The following is a 14,954-nucleotide window of genomic DNA, read 5'->3' as shown; positions in this document are numbered from 1 at the left end:
GGACCGCTAAACTTCAAACTGATGACAAACTCAATGACAGCTGCATTGCGCTGCACATTTAGATGCACTTTTATTGCATCTGACGTTGATTGACAACCGTTTGACGTCTAGAATGCGTTGCAGTTATCGAACGGCATTCGTTAACTGAAAAGTAAACATTTTGCAGTTATCGAACGGCTACTGTAATCGATAAAACGACGCTTCCTACAAAAAGTGTTGTATGGGTGACTGTCGCAAAATCATTCAAACTTTCTAATAAAACTTTTGAAAAACTCTAAATAGAACCCTACACTAAAAAATCAATTTAAAAAATAAAAGTCAATTTGCAAAAAAACGCTCTTTTTGATTTGGAAGAAATTTTGTCTCAAGATAGGTGATTATATTCCCTACCAACCGTCCATATATCGCAAGCCGCCCGGATAAAAATACAGTAGAAGAACAATACAATTTATTGTAACACTACTATTAATAACATTAAATTGGCAATAGATTATATTGTAATTGAAACCATAGAAATACATTAGAATGCATTGTTATGAACCATTTACTCAAATGTAAATGAAGTTTTCGCAATAGAATGTACGGGTTGTTAAGTATCGTAACTATACAAAATCTGAGATTTTTCCATACATTTTTTTTAGTCACACAATAGAGTGTATGGTTAATATATTGTTGAAATATCCGAACAAAACTGTTCAAAATACAATGGATTGTATTGTATTTGTATAGTAAAACAATACGATTTTTGATTTCTCAGTTGTGACAGCTTTACTGTTCAACAATGCAATTTAAAGGGAAAATATGCATATTTGGCGCTATGAGGCAAATATTGTTATATAGGTTATATGCAATGTGAAGAAGCATTTAAAAAATTATCAATGTATGAATCTTATGTACGAAAACGTTTCAGAAACAATTGCAAGTATTGTTACATTAGAGAAATATGTTGATGTATTGTATCCTCAGTGTTGATACAATCTGTGCAACCATCAAGAAACAATATATCCTATTGTATACCGTACATTGTATGGTAATTCAATTGTTTACACTATTGAACCAATAGTACATTTTTATCCGGGCAGGCACGTTTAAGGGAAAAAAGTTTTTCCAACAAAAATTTTTTCTTGACGGAATTGATTTTTTCAGTGTCTTTAAGGGGTGGATTTAACATATGTATACATATATACTCATATTAAGTAATCCTGTACAGGCAGACAGAGTACAATGTTTTGGTCGTAACTGGTCGCAACTAAAGAAGCTAATAATGGAATATAATATTTTTTGAAGGTATAAACCCCTTTTAATATTACTCTTAATTTAAAACAAACTATATTTAGTGACTAAATTAGACAATGTATCATAAAAATAGATTTGCTTGGGGTTCTATAACGATGGTTTTCATTGGTTTAGTTTCAGATGAAAATACACTGAAAATAATTCCGACAAGAAAAAGTTTTGTTAGAAAACTTTTTTCCTTAAGCGTTCCCAGCTTGCGATGTATGGACGGTTGGTAGGGAACATATTCACCTATCTTGAGACAAAATTTCATTTAAATAAAAAGAGCATTTTTCGCAAATCGACTTTAAAATTTTCAAACTGATTTTTTCAGTGTAGGGCTCAATTTGGATTGTTTCCGATATTTTCTCTAGAAATTTTGACTGATTTTGCGATGGTCACCCATACAACACTTTTTTGTGGGATGCGTCGTTTTTCTATTATATCCATTTGAAAATATAAGCAAAAAAATTTCAGCTCTTTTCAAAGGATAGTCTAGATTAAATTTGGAAAAACATTTTTGTTTTCATTTCGGATCATCTGGTGATTTTCATTTCTCATTTTCATTTCTTACTTCTTACTTTTCACTCCTCACTTCGCACTTCTCACGTCTCACTTTTCACTTCTCACTGCTCACATCGGCCCATAGGGGAAAGAAATGGCAGAAATGACGCTTAACTTTTAAAAGAACATATGTCACCTTTTTCATGAATTAATTTGTGTACCGCAATCAAAAGCTATCATATTGGTCTGTTGATCGCAATATTAAAATTCATTCATGAAAATATGTTTCTTAGGTCATTTTGAAAAAATAAACTAGAATTTTCAGTGTATACATGAAATCTTAAAATAGGTACTTTTTAACTCATTAATGAGTTTCTATGTTTCTTTGTGAATTTTTGTTTTCTTCCGTGGAAGCTGTGTATTCTATGCTGTCAGTGTGCCGGTTTCGAATAAATTGTGTCTTGGGAGAACATAACCTAGAAAATCGATAGCTTATTTGTTACGAAATAATGATGTCTCATAACTCTTTGAATATTTACTATTTTTTGAGCCGTGCCATCATTATGAAATTCAATAGCGAACAAGAAGAAAACATTCCCCATCGAATGCAACGTTTTGGAGCAAAATCGATTCAGATTTAGAACTAGAAAATTGTCTAATGTTTTAATGTGCACACACATACGCACACACACACACACGGACACACACACGGACAGACAGACATTTGCTCAGTTTGTCGAGCTGAATCGAATGGTATATAATACTATGGGTCTACAAGCGCTCTATAAAAAGTACGTTTTGGGAGTGAAATGAAAGCCTTTCAGGTACAACTTTGTTGTACGAGAAAGGCAAAAAGTCTGGATCGTTTTGTATTAGGCACGCTTGTAGTTAATAAACCATTTAATTTAAAATTTTATTTTTTTTAGGTCAACTCGGTACCGGAGATCACATTCGAAGAGACAAGATAGTCCATCTAAATTTATTCAACGTTTCGAAAGTAGCCACCTGCTGTGACTATTCTTCCGCCCTGACACTCGAGGGTCAGTTATACTTATGGGGAGATAACAACAAAAATCAAGCAACCCCCGATCGTGGTCTCCTGTTGAACAACTGCAGCACTCCCACCCTGATCGATCGTTTCCAACACGTCTTGGATGTCGCTTCAGGAAACTTTCAAACATATATCGTCACGAACGACTTACGCATCCATGACGTTCAATTGGATAACGATGGCTTCCACTATGAATGTGCAGATAGAAAGCGAATGTCCGAACTCCCCACCGGTATTGCACTGGACGATTTACCAGTCTTATTGACGAGCGATAATCTTATCATCCTCAATCACCTTCCATTTAACAAAGAAGTACTACGAAACTACAGCAAAGAGCAGACCACGATACAATGTTTGCTAAGGCATTTCAAAGAAGATGATTTAACTAAAACCTTAAAGAACTCTTACAATACTCTAAAACCACAATTCTTCTATCGTTCCTGCAAGAGACTCTTCTATCTAATGATGCTCAACTTGAAGTCTCTATACAGATTTGCTCTAGATAACGACATATCTAAGATTTTTTCGCTATTGATGCACGAAGAGATCCATTTCTTGTATAGGCAGATATTGGAATGTTATTGCGATAGCGAGTGCCTTATGCTGATGGATGAATCGGATCTAAAATTGCTCAAAATCTATCTGGACAACGTAAAAAACACAATCGAACTGATTGAAACGCTAGTCAATTCAAACAAATCGTTGGACGAAGTGGTGGAAACCCGATTGCTGAATATTAAAAGTGAGTGGCTTCGTTTTTTAAACGAGGAAGTTACCGAAAACATGGGTAAGACCATGAAAGTTACCAAAGAATTTTGGCTTAATGATTTCAACTTGCGGTGGTACGCCCTGAAGGAAGCTCATCGAAGGGTAATACTGGATTCCATGGAAGTACCGCTGAAACTACTAGAAGTTAATATTTTTTCCTCCTCGCCGAGATTTGTACTTTTCTCCGACATTTTGGGGTACCTTTCTGGGACCCAAGTCATAGTGTGCCCGCTTGAACTGATCTGGATCTCGACGGATATCAAGGAAGCTCTTAGAAATAAATATCGAGAAAAGGCGCGCTTCGTGATAAACATAATTACACCGGAGGAAATCCTACGATGCTACACGGTGAATTCGGTCGATAAGATGGTTTGGCAGGACGCCCTCAAGAAGCAAGTGATGCGAATCTTGAAGAAGGATCCAACGGTGAAGCAACCGATGTATCGGTATTGCCCCTACCAGTTCAGCGACAAGCACGCAAAGTACGGCGGAATGAAATACTACGGAATATGGCGAGTTGGCCAAATAGACGGCATCGGACAGCTGAAGGGAAAAGACCGATGGTATCGTGGCGAATTGTACCAGGGTGACATCACCGGATATGGCTGTATGAGTCGCACCCTGTATGGATTCGAGACGGTTTATGAAGGTGAGTTTTTTTTTTGGTTTCTGTCAAGAATTTTATTGCATTTTATTTCACTCAATTTTGATCAATCGAAAAAGCCGCTGTTCCGTAGTCTCATCGCGTGGTCGAACTGCATATGGCCGTAAACGAATTGTGTTGATACATTTGGCGCTGGGATGCTGAAGGGGTAGCAGCATGGTCCAGGGGAGCTTGAACAACTTGCTGCGCAGGATCTTGAGCAGCAGTCGTAGATATTTGGAAGTGTTCCACCAGGATACATTTTTACCAGATTTTAACTGTTGATTTTTTTGCGGCAGCTGATTTTCGTTTTCAAACTGCTTGGGCTTCTGCTGAATAATGACAAATCTTGCCAATTTGAAAATCTATGATTGCTGAGATTAAATATCTAATGTGCCATCCAGACTACGAGCTATATCACTTGATATAGAGTAGCTTGACATCAAAGTTCACATATCTTATTTTCACTGCAAATAATATGACATCTCATGTCAAGATTCTCTATATCAAGTACACTCCAAATAATCTAAACGTTGTTTCCACCTGAATTTTCAGGTACATTTTACGTGCACACGTAACTGAAAATGCTTCAGAAAATTCAGGTGAAACTTACGTGTCCGGTGAATTCTATCCAAAACTCTGGTAGAACTTACCTGATTTTCACGTAGAATGAAAATTCTATCGACAAATCAGGTAAAGGTTACGTGAATTTCAGGTGGAAAAAAATCTACGTGCATTTTCAGGTGGAAACAAAGTGCAGATTTTTTTGGTGTAGCTATATCACCAGTACAATGCACGCTGCCATGGTCTCTCTAAGAGGTCCATGTGCAGCTGTCTTACAAGGACCATTGCAAAGTACCTTAGATAATCTGACTGTTTGGGCCAGACATTTAGGGATCGAGTTTTCACCGCAAAAAACTCAATTGGTTGTGTTTACTAAGAAGCGGTATCCTGCTCAACTGAAACTCAAGCTGTTGAATGATGACATCAACCAATCATTATCTTCTAAATACCTGGGGGTCGTGTTTGATGCCAAATGTACCTGGAAGCTCCACATTGAGTATTTGATACAAAAATGCCGGAAAAGGATCTATTTTCTACGTTCTATCTCCGGAACATGGTGGGGTGCTCACCCGGAAGACCTCATCAATCTCTATAGAACGACTATTCTCTCTGTTTTAGAGTATGGCTCCTTCTGCTTCCTCTCAGCAGCTGATTGCCACCTGATCAAATTGGAACGAATTCAGTATCGTTGTTTGCGTATTGCCCTTGGCTACATGCATTCAACGTATAACATGAGCCTGGAGGTGCTTGCTGGAGTCACTCCTTTAAAGCACCGTTACTGGGAGCTCTCACTTAGAATACTCATCAAATGTGGAACAAGTAACACACTTGTTCTAGATAACTTCGATAATATGCGTGAACTAACTTGTCGTTCAAGATTCCTGAGAGTTTATCTCAACTACATATCATCAGATCTTTGTCTTCCGTGTTATAATCCCCCTCGAGTTCACTTCACCAACGACAGTTCCTCAATTGTATACGATCTGTCCATGAAACATGCTATTCAAGGAATACCAGATCATCTTCGACAAATATCTATTCCCTCACTTTTTTTCTGAAAAATATGAACATGTCAATTGCAACAACAGATATTTCACTGATGGTTCTCGCATCAACGGATCCACTGGCTTCGGTGTTTTCAATGTAACTTCAACCACCTTCAAAAAACTTCAGGTTTATGTTGCTGAGCTGGCAGCAATTAACTTCGCTTTGAGGATAATTTCCAATCAGCCCGTAGACCATTATTTCATCTTCTCGGATAGTCTTAGTTCGATCGAGGCACTCCGGTCGATGAAACCTGTTAAGCACGCATCTTACTTTCTTACAAACATAAGAGAGCAGATGCGTGTTTTGGTCGAAAGATCATTCAAGATTACCTTTGTTTGGGTCCCATATCACTGCTCAATCTACGGCAATGAGAAGGCAGACTCGCTGGCAAAGGTGGGCGCACAGGAAGGTGAGGTTTATGATAGACAATTCTCGAGCAACGAGTTTTCCCATTAGTCCGTCAGAGTACTCTTCAAAGTTGGCAAAGGAATTGGACACACAATGAACTCGGACGGTGGCTATTTTCCATAGTTCCAAAAGTTTCTGGGCGAGCGTGGTTCAGAGGTGAGGACTTAAGTCGAGGCTTCATTCGCGTGATGTCGAGACTTATGTCCAATCACTATTCACTAAACGCACATCTGTACAGAATAAACCTTGTCGATAGCAACTTATGTAGGTGCGGAGCCGGTTATGATGACATCGATCACGTAGTTTGGTTCTGCTCGGAAAATGACGCCTCCAGAGAGCGACTATTGGATACCCTAGTAGCCCGAGGTAAACAACCCTTCAGGGAAATTCGAGGTGTTTTGGGGGATCGTGATGCGGTCTATATGCAGGCCATTTATAGTTTCATTTGTGATTCTGACATCAAAATCTATTTTTTTTTTCTTCTGTCAATTTTTTTTTGTACTGTCTCTGTCTCTATGGTCCGTAGATCTCCGTTACTCAGGCCATCCGGAAGACGCTCCCAGTAGAACCAATCCTCGAGCACGACGACATGCCACATCGTCCCTTACGCCAAATGCCCGGATGAGCAGCCGAAATTCCTTGATTCCGAATCCTAAGCCTCGTCCATCCTTAAATATTGTAAACTAACCTCGAGTCACCACGAGTACGCTGGCTCCTATCCCTCTCTTACTAACTGAAAAAATGACATTGATTGTATATATCACAAAGAAATATGGCTCCGTAAAGTGTTATACACGCCTGAGCCTACCAAATAAACGAACGAAAAAATTATATAAAATAATAAAAAAAACATCGATACTGTGTGGCCCCAAATGGCCGGAGCGAATTGTTATGACAGCAGCTCTCCGTGGGTGCGTGTGCACGCCACGGAGGTCTGACCAGAAGAGGCCAACTCATGGCTTGCTGCGCCCTGATCGACACACTGAGGTGTTAATGTATAATCACATGCTGATGGTAACTTACCCAAACCCCACAGATACTAAGCTTTGCTAATGAATACTTTATTGAGACCGATAAACGCTGATGTGCTGAAAAAGCTCATGCGTATCTTGGAATAATGTGTCGCGAAAACATGTCTTCTAGAAAATAATTATTGATATAGACATACTCTTATGCTGTACCCAAAGTTCAATAATGTAAAACTAAGCATAATTTTCGGCCTAAAACTATTTTTCCTCAGGTTTGTTGGTTTTCGCATTAATGAAGGAGACGGTTACTCATTCACCATCTGTTTTTTTTTTTAAATTGGAAGAGAGGTTTGTGATTCCTCCGGATCTATCGGTTAACTGTTGTGAAACAATGGACTTTGTTTACTGGAGCATTGGTGTCTTCGGCCAGTTTGACGATCCGGTTGGCTACTCGAACGATCTACGAACTCGAAGTCACGAAATTGGAACACAATGAATAAGAGTTAACGGGCTGCGTTTGCGTAGGACTTGTAACCAGAAAGATCCACGACAGATAATCCAAAGGAATTAAAACGTGCAGCTCAGTGAATACCTCAGAACTTTTCAGAATTTTGAAGCCAAAATGCGTTGAAATTAATAATGCATATTATATTGCTATTTCCGTGCTGCATTTGTTTGAAACCTTTAATTAATATAACTCCACATTTATAGCGATTTCAGAGTGCGCACACGAATTACTTCAACCTACGAAGAATTACTTCAACCTAAAACGAAAATGCATAATTATATTTGGAATAGGGTATCTGTTCCTATATCAATAACAATAAGCCAATGCGCATATGAAATGCATTTATTCCTCACCCAATAATCAAGTAACATGAGAATAATTATGCTCGGCTAACGTAATTTTTAATTAATAACAATTTGGTAACTTCAAAAGTGAAATTGTTATCACATTATAGAAGTAATTAGCTAAAAAACATCATCACTGCCATGCACCTATTTCAATAACATTCAAAAACAGTTAATCCTATGCCTGTACCTATATCAATAATACTGTTTACAACCTAAAATACGCACAATATCACTTGTGTGTATACGTAACGATATGATTGCAGTGATGCCGAATTCTTCAATGTTTTGTATTTGAGTTGAAATATATTTACAAAATTCCAGTTTTTGTTGTAGTTTTCCAACTTATCAGTTTAATTTTATGTTTGTCATAGCTTATCTCTTCGATATACCTTGTTATACAAACATAAGAGTTGAATTTCACAATGAAAGTTCATTCAAGCATTTTTGAAATACAAATCTAGGGCGGCAACCCTTGCAGATGCTGCAGGCCATGTAAATAGTTTGGAATACGGACAAGAATAATTTAGGCGTTGTTCGAAGTAAACCTATATCAAATTATAGGAAATCGCGTTAGTTTTTCAAATATGATTATATTTATAGTGAAAATGTGATGTGCTCTATGTGTTGTGAAGTGTATTTTGAAAGGATACATTTGTTTTAGCTTGAAATTGAGTGGAAAACAACGCCGTGCAATGAGATGAATCTGCTAGTTGCAATCGAGCAGTGCATCAAATCAACAGTTCAGAGGTAGGAAAATGAGAATAAATGTGTTTTATAATTTTGTTTTTAATAATTTGAGTCTTGTGAACTAAAACATTACTCAAACGGAATTTTAAATAATATTCCAAACATTGGAGAAGGTGGTCTATTCATTATTGTGTACATACGATGTAAGAAATTGTAATCAAATTGATTTTTTATTTGGTTTATCGACGGTTGAGATTAATATACGGGCTGTTATTAATATGGGAACCCTATTAGTCAATTTTAGAACTATTTAGTTTAAAATTATCTGAAGCTGGTTACAAAAAATCTCCGTTTTCTAAACACATTAATAAAGCTTAAAAAAAAAAAAAAAAAATCTCCGTTTCTTTCGAGTCTTGCTTTTTTTTCGATAACAATAAATAAACAATGTGAAAATGGTTGCCGTGATGCAACCTGCGTCGATTACAATTCAGTGTCGGAAGCTGTTACTGTCAGATTTATTTATAGCAGCCGCCATTATGGCTAGCGTGGAAACTGGATACCGGGCAATTAACATGACGTATTACGCGTTAGACGTGTTTTCTCATTTTGACTCAAAAGGGAAGTATAAACGGTCATTAATAAGGAGAAAAAGAAAAATGGCGAACGGAAAAGTAGAATCGCTACGTGTTTAGGCGAGTCAATTTAAAATCCTTTCTAACCAAAAAGTTCCAGCCTAGAAAAATTAGTAGTTAGTTGTAATAGATATTAATGGGAAACAATAATGTAAGTTTGTTTGGTTGATTGATGTAATTTAAAGTAATCTGACTGATTTTATTTCATACAAATGAAGCTTTAAAGCTGGATCAACAAAAAAAAATGAACGAGTTTGCTAAAAGATCCATGAAACCATCATAACAACCGGGCAAATGCGAACATTTAAAGAAGGCGGCACATGATATTTTGCCGGGTGATTCCAGTTCGAGGGCTGCAAAATGGTGGGTTGACATCAAGGAGGGAGCGCCCAACAGAGCTCTGGTCCCCACAAGTCCCTATCTCACGCTTCCACGGGTCGTCCGATGACAAAAGACCGCCAGCTAAGGGTTGTGTACTTAGCTGGTAGTGCAGCCTGGGCACTGTTTTCCTTCTGACATCAGCTAGAGTGAGAAGGTACGCTTCGAGCGTCTGTTCACCAGGAGGTGCGGCTCAAACAGCGTCTGCCTGGTACCCAGCGGCTGATTAACGAACCCAGCCAACAAATTGGTTCACATAATCAACTTTCAATTCTGTTTAATGCACTCTTATATGATGTAATTTGATTGTATAAAATGCATAGATTCCCTCTATGTGAACAAAAGTGGAGGCCATATACGTACAAATCAGCGTTAGGTATAACGTGATATACGACGTATTCCGATTTCAATTGAACCTTTGAACAATCATGTTTGTTTTTATCAGAGATCGCATTTGTTCAGTTATAAAGTTGCATATCTGGCCTGTTACAACATTTAAATCTAGAATAGTCAAAAATAGTTTCAAATATACATGCATGATAACACATCACTTATATTTAAAAAAATGCTTATCGTCATTAGTAGCAAGTACTACAAAAATATTTTTGAGGTCGAATCTGAAATCTATCATCACGTGAAATACTGTTAGTTGCTCATCAGTTAATGCATATATTTATGTCACAATAGCTTCCAGTTTCGATCCATCGACCTTCTAGTTCATATGCGAAATTGTTCACTTGCGAAATTGTACAGAGAACACAATGAATGGGGCTTGGGATTAGCTACCCATTCTCAATGTACACGTTTCGGGAACACTTCCCAGGTAACCAATAAGCATTAAAGTAAGCACTATAGTAGCATTATACTGGCATTGCATATGCTCCATGCTGTATATAAGCATTTCGAAAACCTGGCTGTTCTAAATAAGCATTCTCAAAGCAATCATGAGAGGCATAGTTTTATAATAGCATTCTGAATGCACAATGTTGTTTTTCATTAGGTGCAATGGAACAGCTACATTAGTGCCACTTTAAGGCCTGTAGTGTTCATACGTCAAACGTTTTTCAAAATGGAACCATAAAGCGAGGACTATTTGTCCAAAGAACTTACATTTGAAAATAGAAATCGGTACGTGCAGAATGTTTTTTCCATACCGACCATATTGACAGGAATACTTGTCGATAACCTAATCCTATCCCTAATTACATAGTTTGACTACATTTTATTATTCCATTGCACTATTTTTGATGGATGCATTAAAGCAGCACTACTGTAGCTGTTTCATTGCAACTGGGTATGACGTTTGTGACGGTTGCATTCTGAGATGAGTTAGATTAAGTTTCAATGTTCCTGAAAGGGGATTTTGTTTATGTTTGGCAAAATTATTTCCACTACCATCTCTCTCTTATGGGCCAGCTGGTAAGGGCGATGACAACTACAGCGTCGAATGGCAAGAGCCGCGAGTTCGAATCCCGCTCGAAGAAAGTAAAAAAAATATGTTCCATTTCAAATATGAAAATAACAGTAACGATATAATATGAAAAAAAACTATGTAAAAAAATAATTAGAAAAAAAATGCCATTAAAAAAACTTTTTTTCTTGTTTTAAAAATTAAGCATTTATTCAGCATTTCGGATGCTGAATAAATGCTACTCAGCGAAATTTCTACTTTATCGATAAAGTAGGATTGAGCATTTAAGCAGCCCTATATTGGGCCAAAACCTGCATTAAAATAGCATTAAAGGCGACTATATGGCTTATTGGCATTTAATGTTTTGCAGTAAAGGCGCATATAATGCCACTCAAATGCTTTATATAATGCTTACTGGTTACTTGGGTAGTCTAGTCGCTATCCGTTCCTCCATGTGTACGCAGCTGTGAGGCGATCATTTATATCCAATGATAATATTACATCCGCGAATATAATCTGGAAAAGACATTGCATTGCATCTTATACAACACGTCGAAGATGATTGCTTCAAGCAGCATATGTGATTGATTAAACATGTAAACAATTTCATGTTGACGTGTATATGATCTCTGAGAGGAGAAATAATACAGTGTTGTTATTGTATCAAAAATACCAAAAATATTTATTTCGAAATCAAGTTATTTTATTTTTAAATTGTTTTATAGATCACAGCGATGGAATCAAGTGAATTAAACTCCAGTCAGTAGTTGAATTTCATTTATGCAGTTATTATGCAAGAAGTGCTATCCAATAACAAATTTTGGATCTTACCTTACCTTTATACGTGCATGTATGAAAGGATATCAGTACAAAAAAATTATCGTTGAAATGTATATTCATGAATCTAACTGATTTGTCGGATATTTGTAGCTCGCGTGTTTCATAAAAGGTATATTTTATTCTAATAGTCAAAACTGTACAAAAAATATCCTATTGCGGATCCTGTGCAAAATTGTGATGGAAGATTACAAGTGCTGGCAGTATTCATGGGTACGAAAAGGTTTCCTTATGAAGAGAAACATCTTTGAATAAAATAACTATGGGTACAGAATGTTTTTAATGACAAACGAGTATATTTTAATAATATTAAATTAAAATATTTCCCAAAAGACTTAAAGTACACCAGAGTTGGTGTTTGTATACTTGGAATCATTATACCCAAAGACTATACAATCAAATCTTAATGATATTGTAATTTCATATGCGCATATTTTCAATTGGTTAATTATACGCTATATATTATTTCTTTGTGAGTTTAAATTAACATATTTACAACTTACGATATAAATTGCAATTAAATTATACGTTTGCATTATATGTAACCTGTCTACGATATTTTATAACTTCTGCTGAATGAATATATGATTACGATCTGATCTGTGAACATATATAATTTATTTTGTACATTCATATACGATTGCTGGTTTGCTGGGAAATGCTGTATCGCGTCAGCTATACCTAAGGTGGCAGCCCCATCATCGCGATGTAGGTAACGCGACCCCGGTAAGGTAGCTTACTGAAGCCTCTCAAATACCACGAAAAATGGAGATAGAAGAAAAAGAGAACGTTATTTTTGGCAACCGACCCGGCAACGAAATAAGGACTATGATTGGAAACTCGGTACCTGGAATGTCAGGACCCTAAATGAACCTGGACGAGTGAGCCTTCTGGCTCGTGAACTGCAGAAGGTTGGAGTGAACGTGGCTGCTATTCAAGAAGTCCGATGGCCTAGATCCGAAGAACGTGAATTCCGAGCCGTGGACCCCACGACCAATACTGCATTCAAGTATAACATCTATCACAGCGGCGGTGAAAAAGCAGAGCATGGAGTTGGTTTCGTAGTGATGGGCAAGCAGATGAAGCGAGTGATGCGGTGGAAACCCATTAGCGAACGAATCTGTGTGTTGAGGATACGGGGCAAATTCTTCAATTACAGCCTAATCAACGTTTACGCACCGACAAACAATAAATTCGACGACGTGAAGGACACGTTTTATGAATATCTTGATAAAGCCTATGGAGAGTGCCCAAAGCATGATGTGAAAATTGTTATCGGAGACGCTAACGCCCAGGTCGGTAGAGAGGACTTTTTCCGTCCCATAATCGGTAGGGAGAGCCTTCACTCCGCTACCAATGACAACGGCCTACGGCTAGTAAATTTTGCTGCTGCCAGAGGGATGGCCATCAGTAGCACCTACTTTGCACGAAAGAACATCCGAAAGCACACCTGGAGACACCCAAATGGTGAAACTTGCAACCGGATAGACCATGTTCTGGTGGATGGGCGCCATTTCTCGGATGTTATCGATGTGCGGACATTCAGAGGTCCGAACATTGACTCTGATCACTACCTCGTTGTCAGTAAAATTCGATCACGGTTGTCAACTGTATCGAACGAAAGATCACAGCGAACGATGCGTTACAATATCCAGCGATTGTCGGCGGAAGGAGTATCGGCTGATTACCGCCAGAAGCTCGACGAACGGATAAGTGCAATCAACGTTAGCGACAACATCAACGATCTATGGGAGTCGATCCATGGAGCGGTGAGCACAACAGCGCGAGAAGTGGTAGGCACTGCATAGAGGCGACCCAGGACGGGTTGGTTCGATGTGGAGTGTCAGAGAGTGACAGACGAGAAGAACGTTGCCAGAAGCCGGATGTTGGTGTCAGGTACCCGATCGAATAGAGATCGGTACAAGGAAGCAAGAGCAGCCGAAAAACGAACCCACCGCAGAAAGAAAAAAGAGTACGAAGAACAAGTTATTAGTGAGGCGCGGGAAAAAATGGAGCAGAACGATATGCGGAGGTTTTATGAGTCTGTCAATGGCGTGCGGAGAAAGACAGCGCCATCTCCCGTCATGTGCAACGACCAACAAGGGAATTTGCTGACAGATAAAACTGAAGTGGCTGCCAGGTGGAAGCAACACTTCGAGACTTTGTTGAATGGAGGAAGTGACGGTGCATCGGTGAACAGAATAAATATTAACGACGATGGACAAGCTGTGGAGTCACCTACACCAGATGAGGTTAAAAAGCTGTTAAAGAGCTGAAAAACAATGAGGCTGCGGAGAAGGACCAGCTCCCGGCTGAACTTCTCAAACATGGCAGTGATCAGCTTTATGAAGTTCTGCACCATATTATGTCGAAAATATGGGAAGACGAGGAAATGCCTGCTAGCTGGTTGGACGGCCTCATTTGCCCTCTCTTTAAGAAAGGGCACAGACTGGAGTGCGCCAATTACCGAGGAATAACCCTCCTTAATTCGGCGTACAAAATTATGTCCCGTATTCTGTTCAACAGATTGAGACCGCTTGAAGAGTCCTTCGTCGGCGAATACCAAGCAGGTTTTAGTGAGGGCCGATCAACGACGGATCAAATGTTTACCCTGAGACAAATCCTTGATAAATTCCGGGAGTACAACTTGCAGACACATCATCTGTTTATTGATTTCAAGGCGGCGTACGATTCAGTGAAACGGAATGAATTATTCGGGCGAAACTGATACGGCTGATTCGTATAACGTTGGACGGATCGAAATCAAGTGTAAGGGTTGCGGATGAAATATCGACGTCATTTGTTACCTTAGATGGATTAAAGCAGGGTGATGCACTCTCGAACCTACTGTTCAATATAGCGCTCGAGGGAGCGATTAGGAGAGCTGGTGTGCAAAGAAGTGGTACCATTATCACAAAATCGCATA

The 14,954-nt window shown here is 38.4% G+C and overlaps 1 protein-coding gene across 2 annotated transcripts in view; it reads left to right on the top strand.

Annotated features, from left to right (window-relative positions):
- Positions 1 to 14,954, top strand: part of LOC134226850 (alsin homolog) — a 29,377-nt gene that overhangs the window by 4,915 nt on the left and 9,508 nt on the right. For both annotated transcript variants that reach the window (XM_062707894.1, XM_062707895.1), the window contains one exon: positions 2,706 to 4,247. In XM_062707894.1, the coding sequence (XP_062563878.1) occupies positions 2,706 to 4,247 (1,542 nt within the window). The remainder of the gene's footprint in view (positions 1 to 2,705; positions 4,248 to 14,954) is intronic.

Source organism: Armigeres subalbatus, chromosome 3 (assembly GCF_024139115.2).
Source record: "Armigeres subalbatus isolate Guangzhou_Male chromosome 3, GZ_Asu_2, whole genome shotgun sequence".
NCBI classification, from domain to species: Eukaryota; Metazoa; Arthropoda; class Insecta; order Diptera; family Culicidae; genus Armigeres; species Armigeres subalbatus.
Note: the sequence above shows the minus strand (reverse complement) of the source record. Positions and strands in the feature narration are given on the sequence as shown.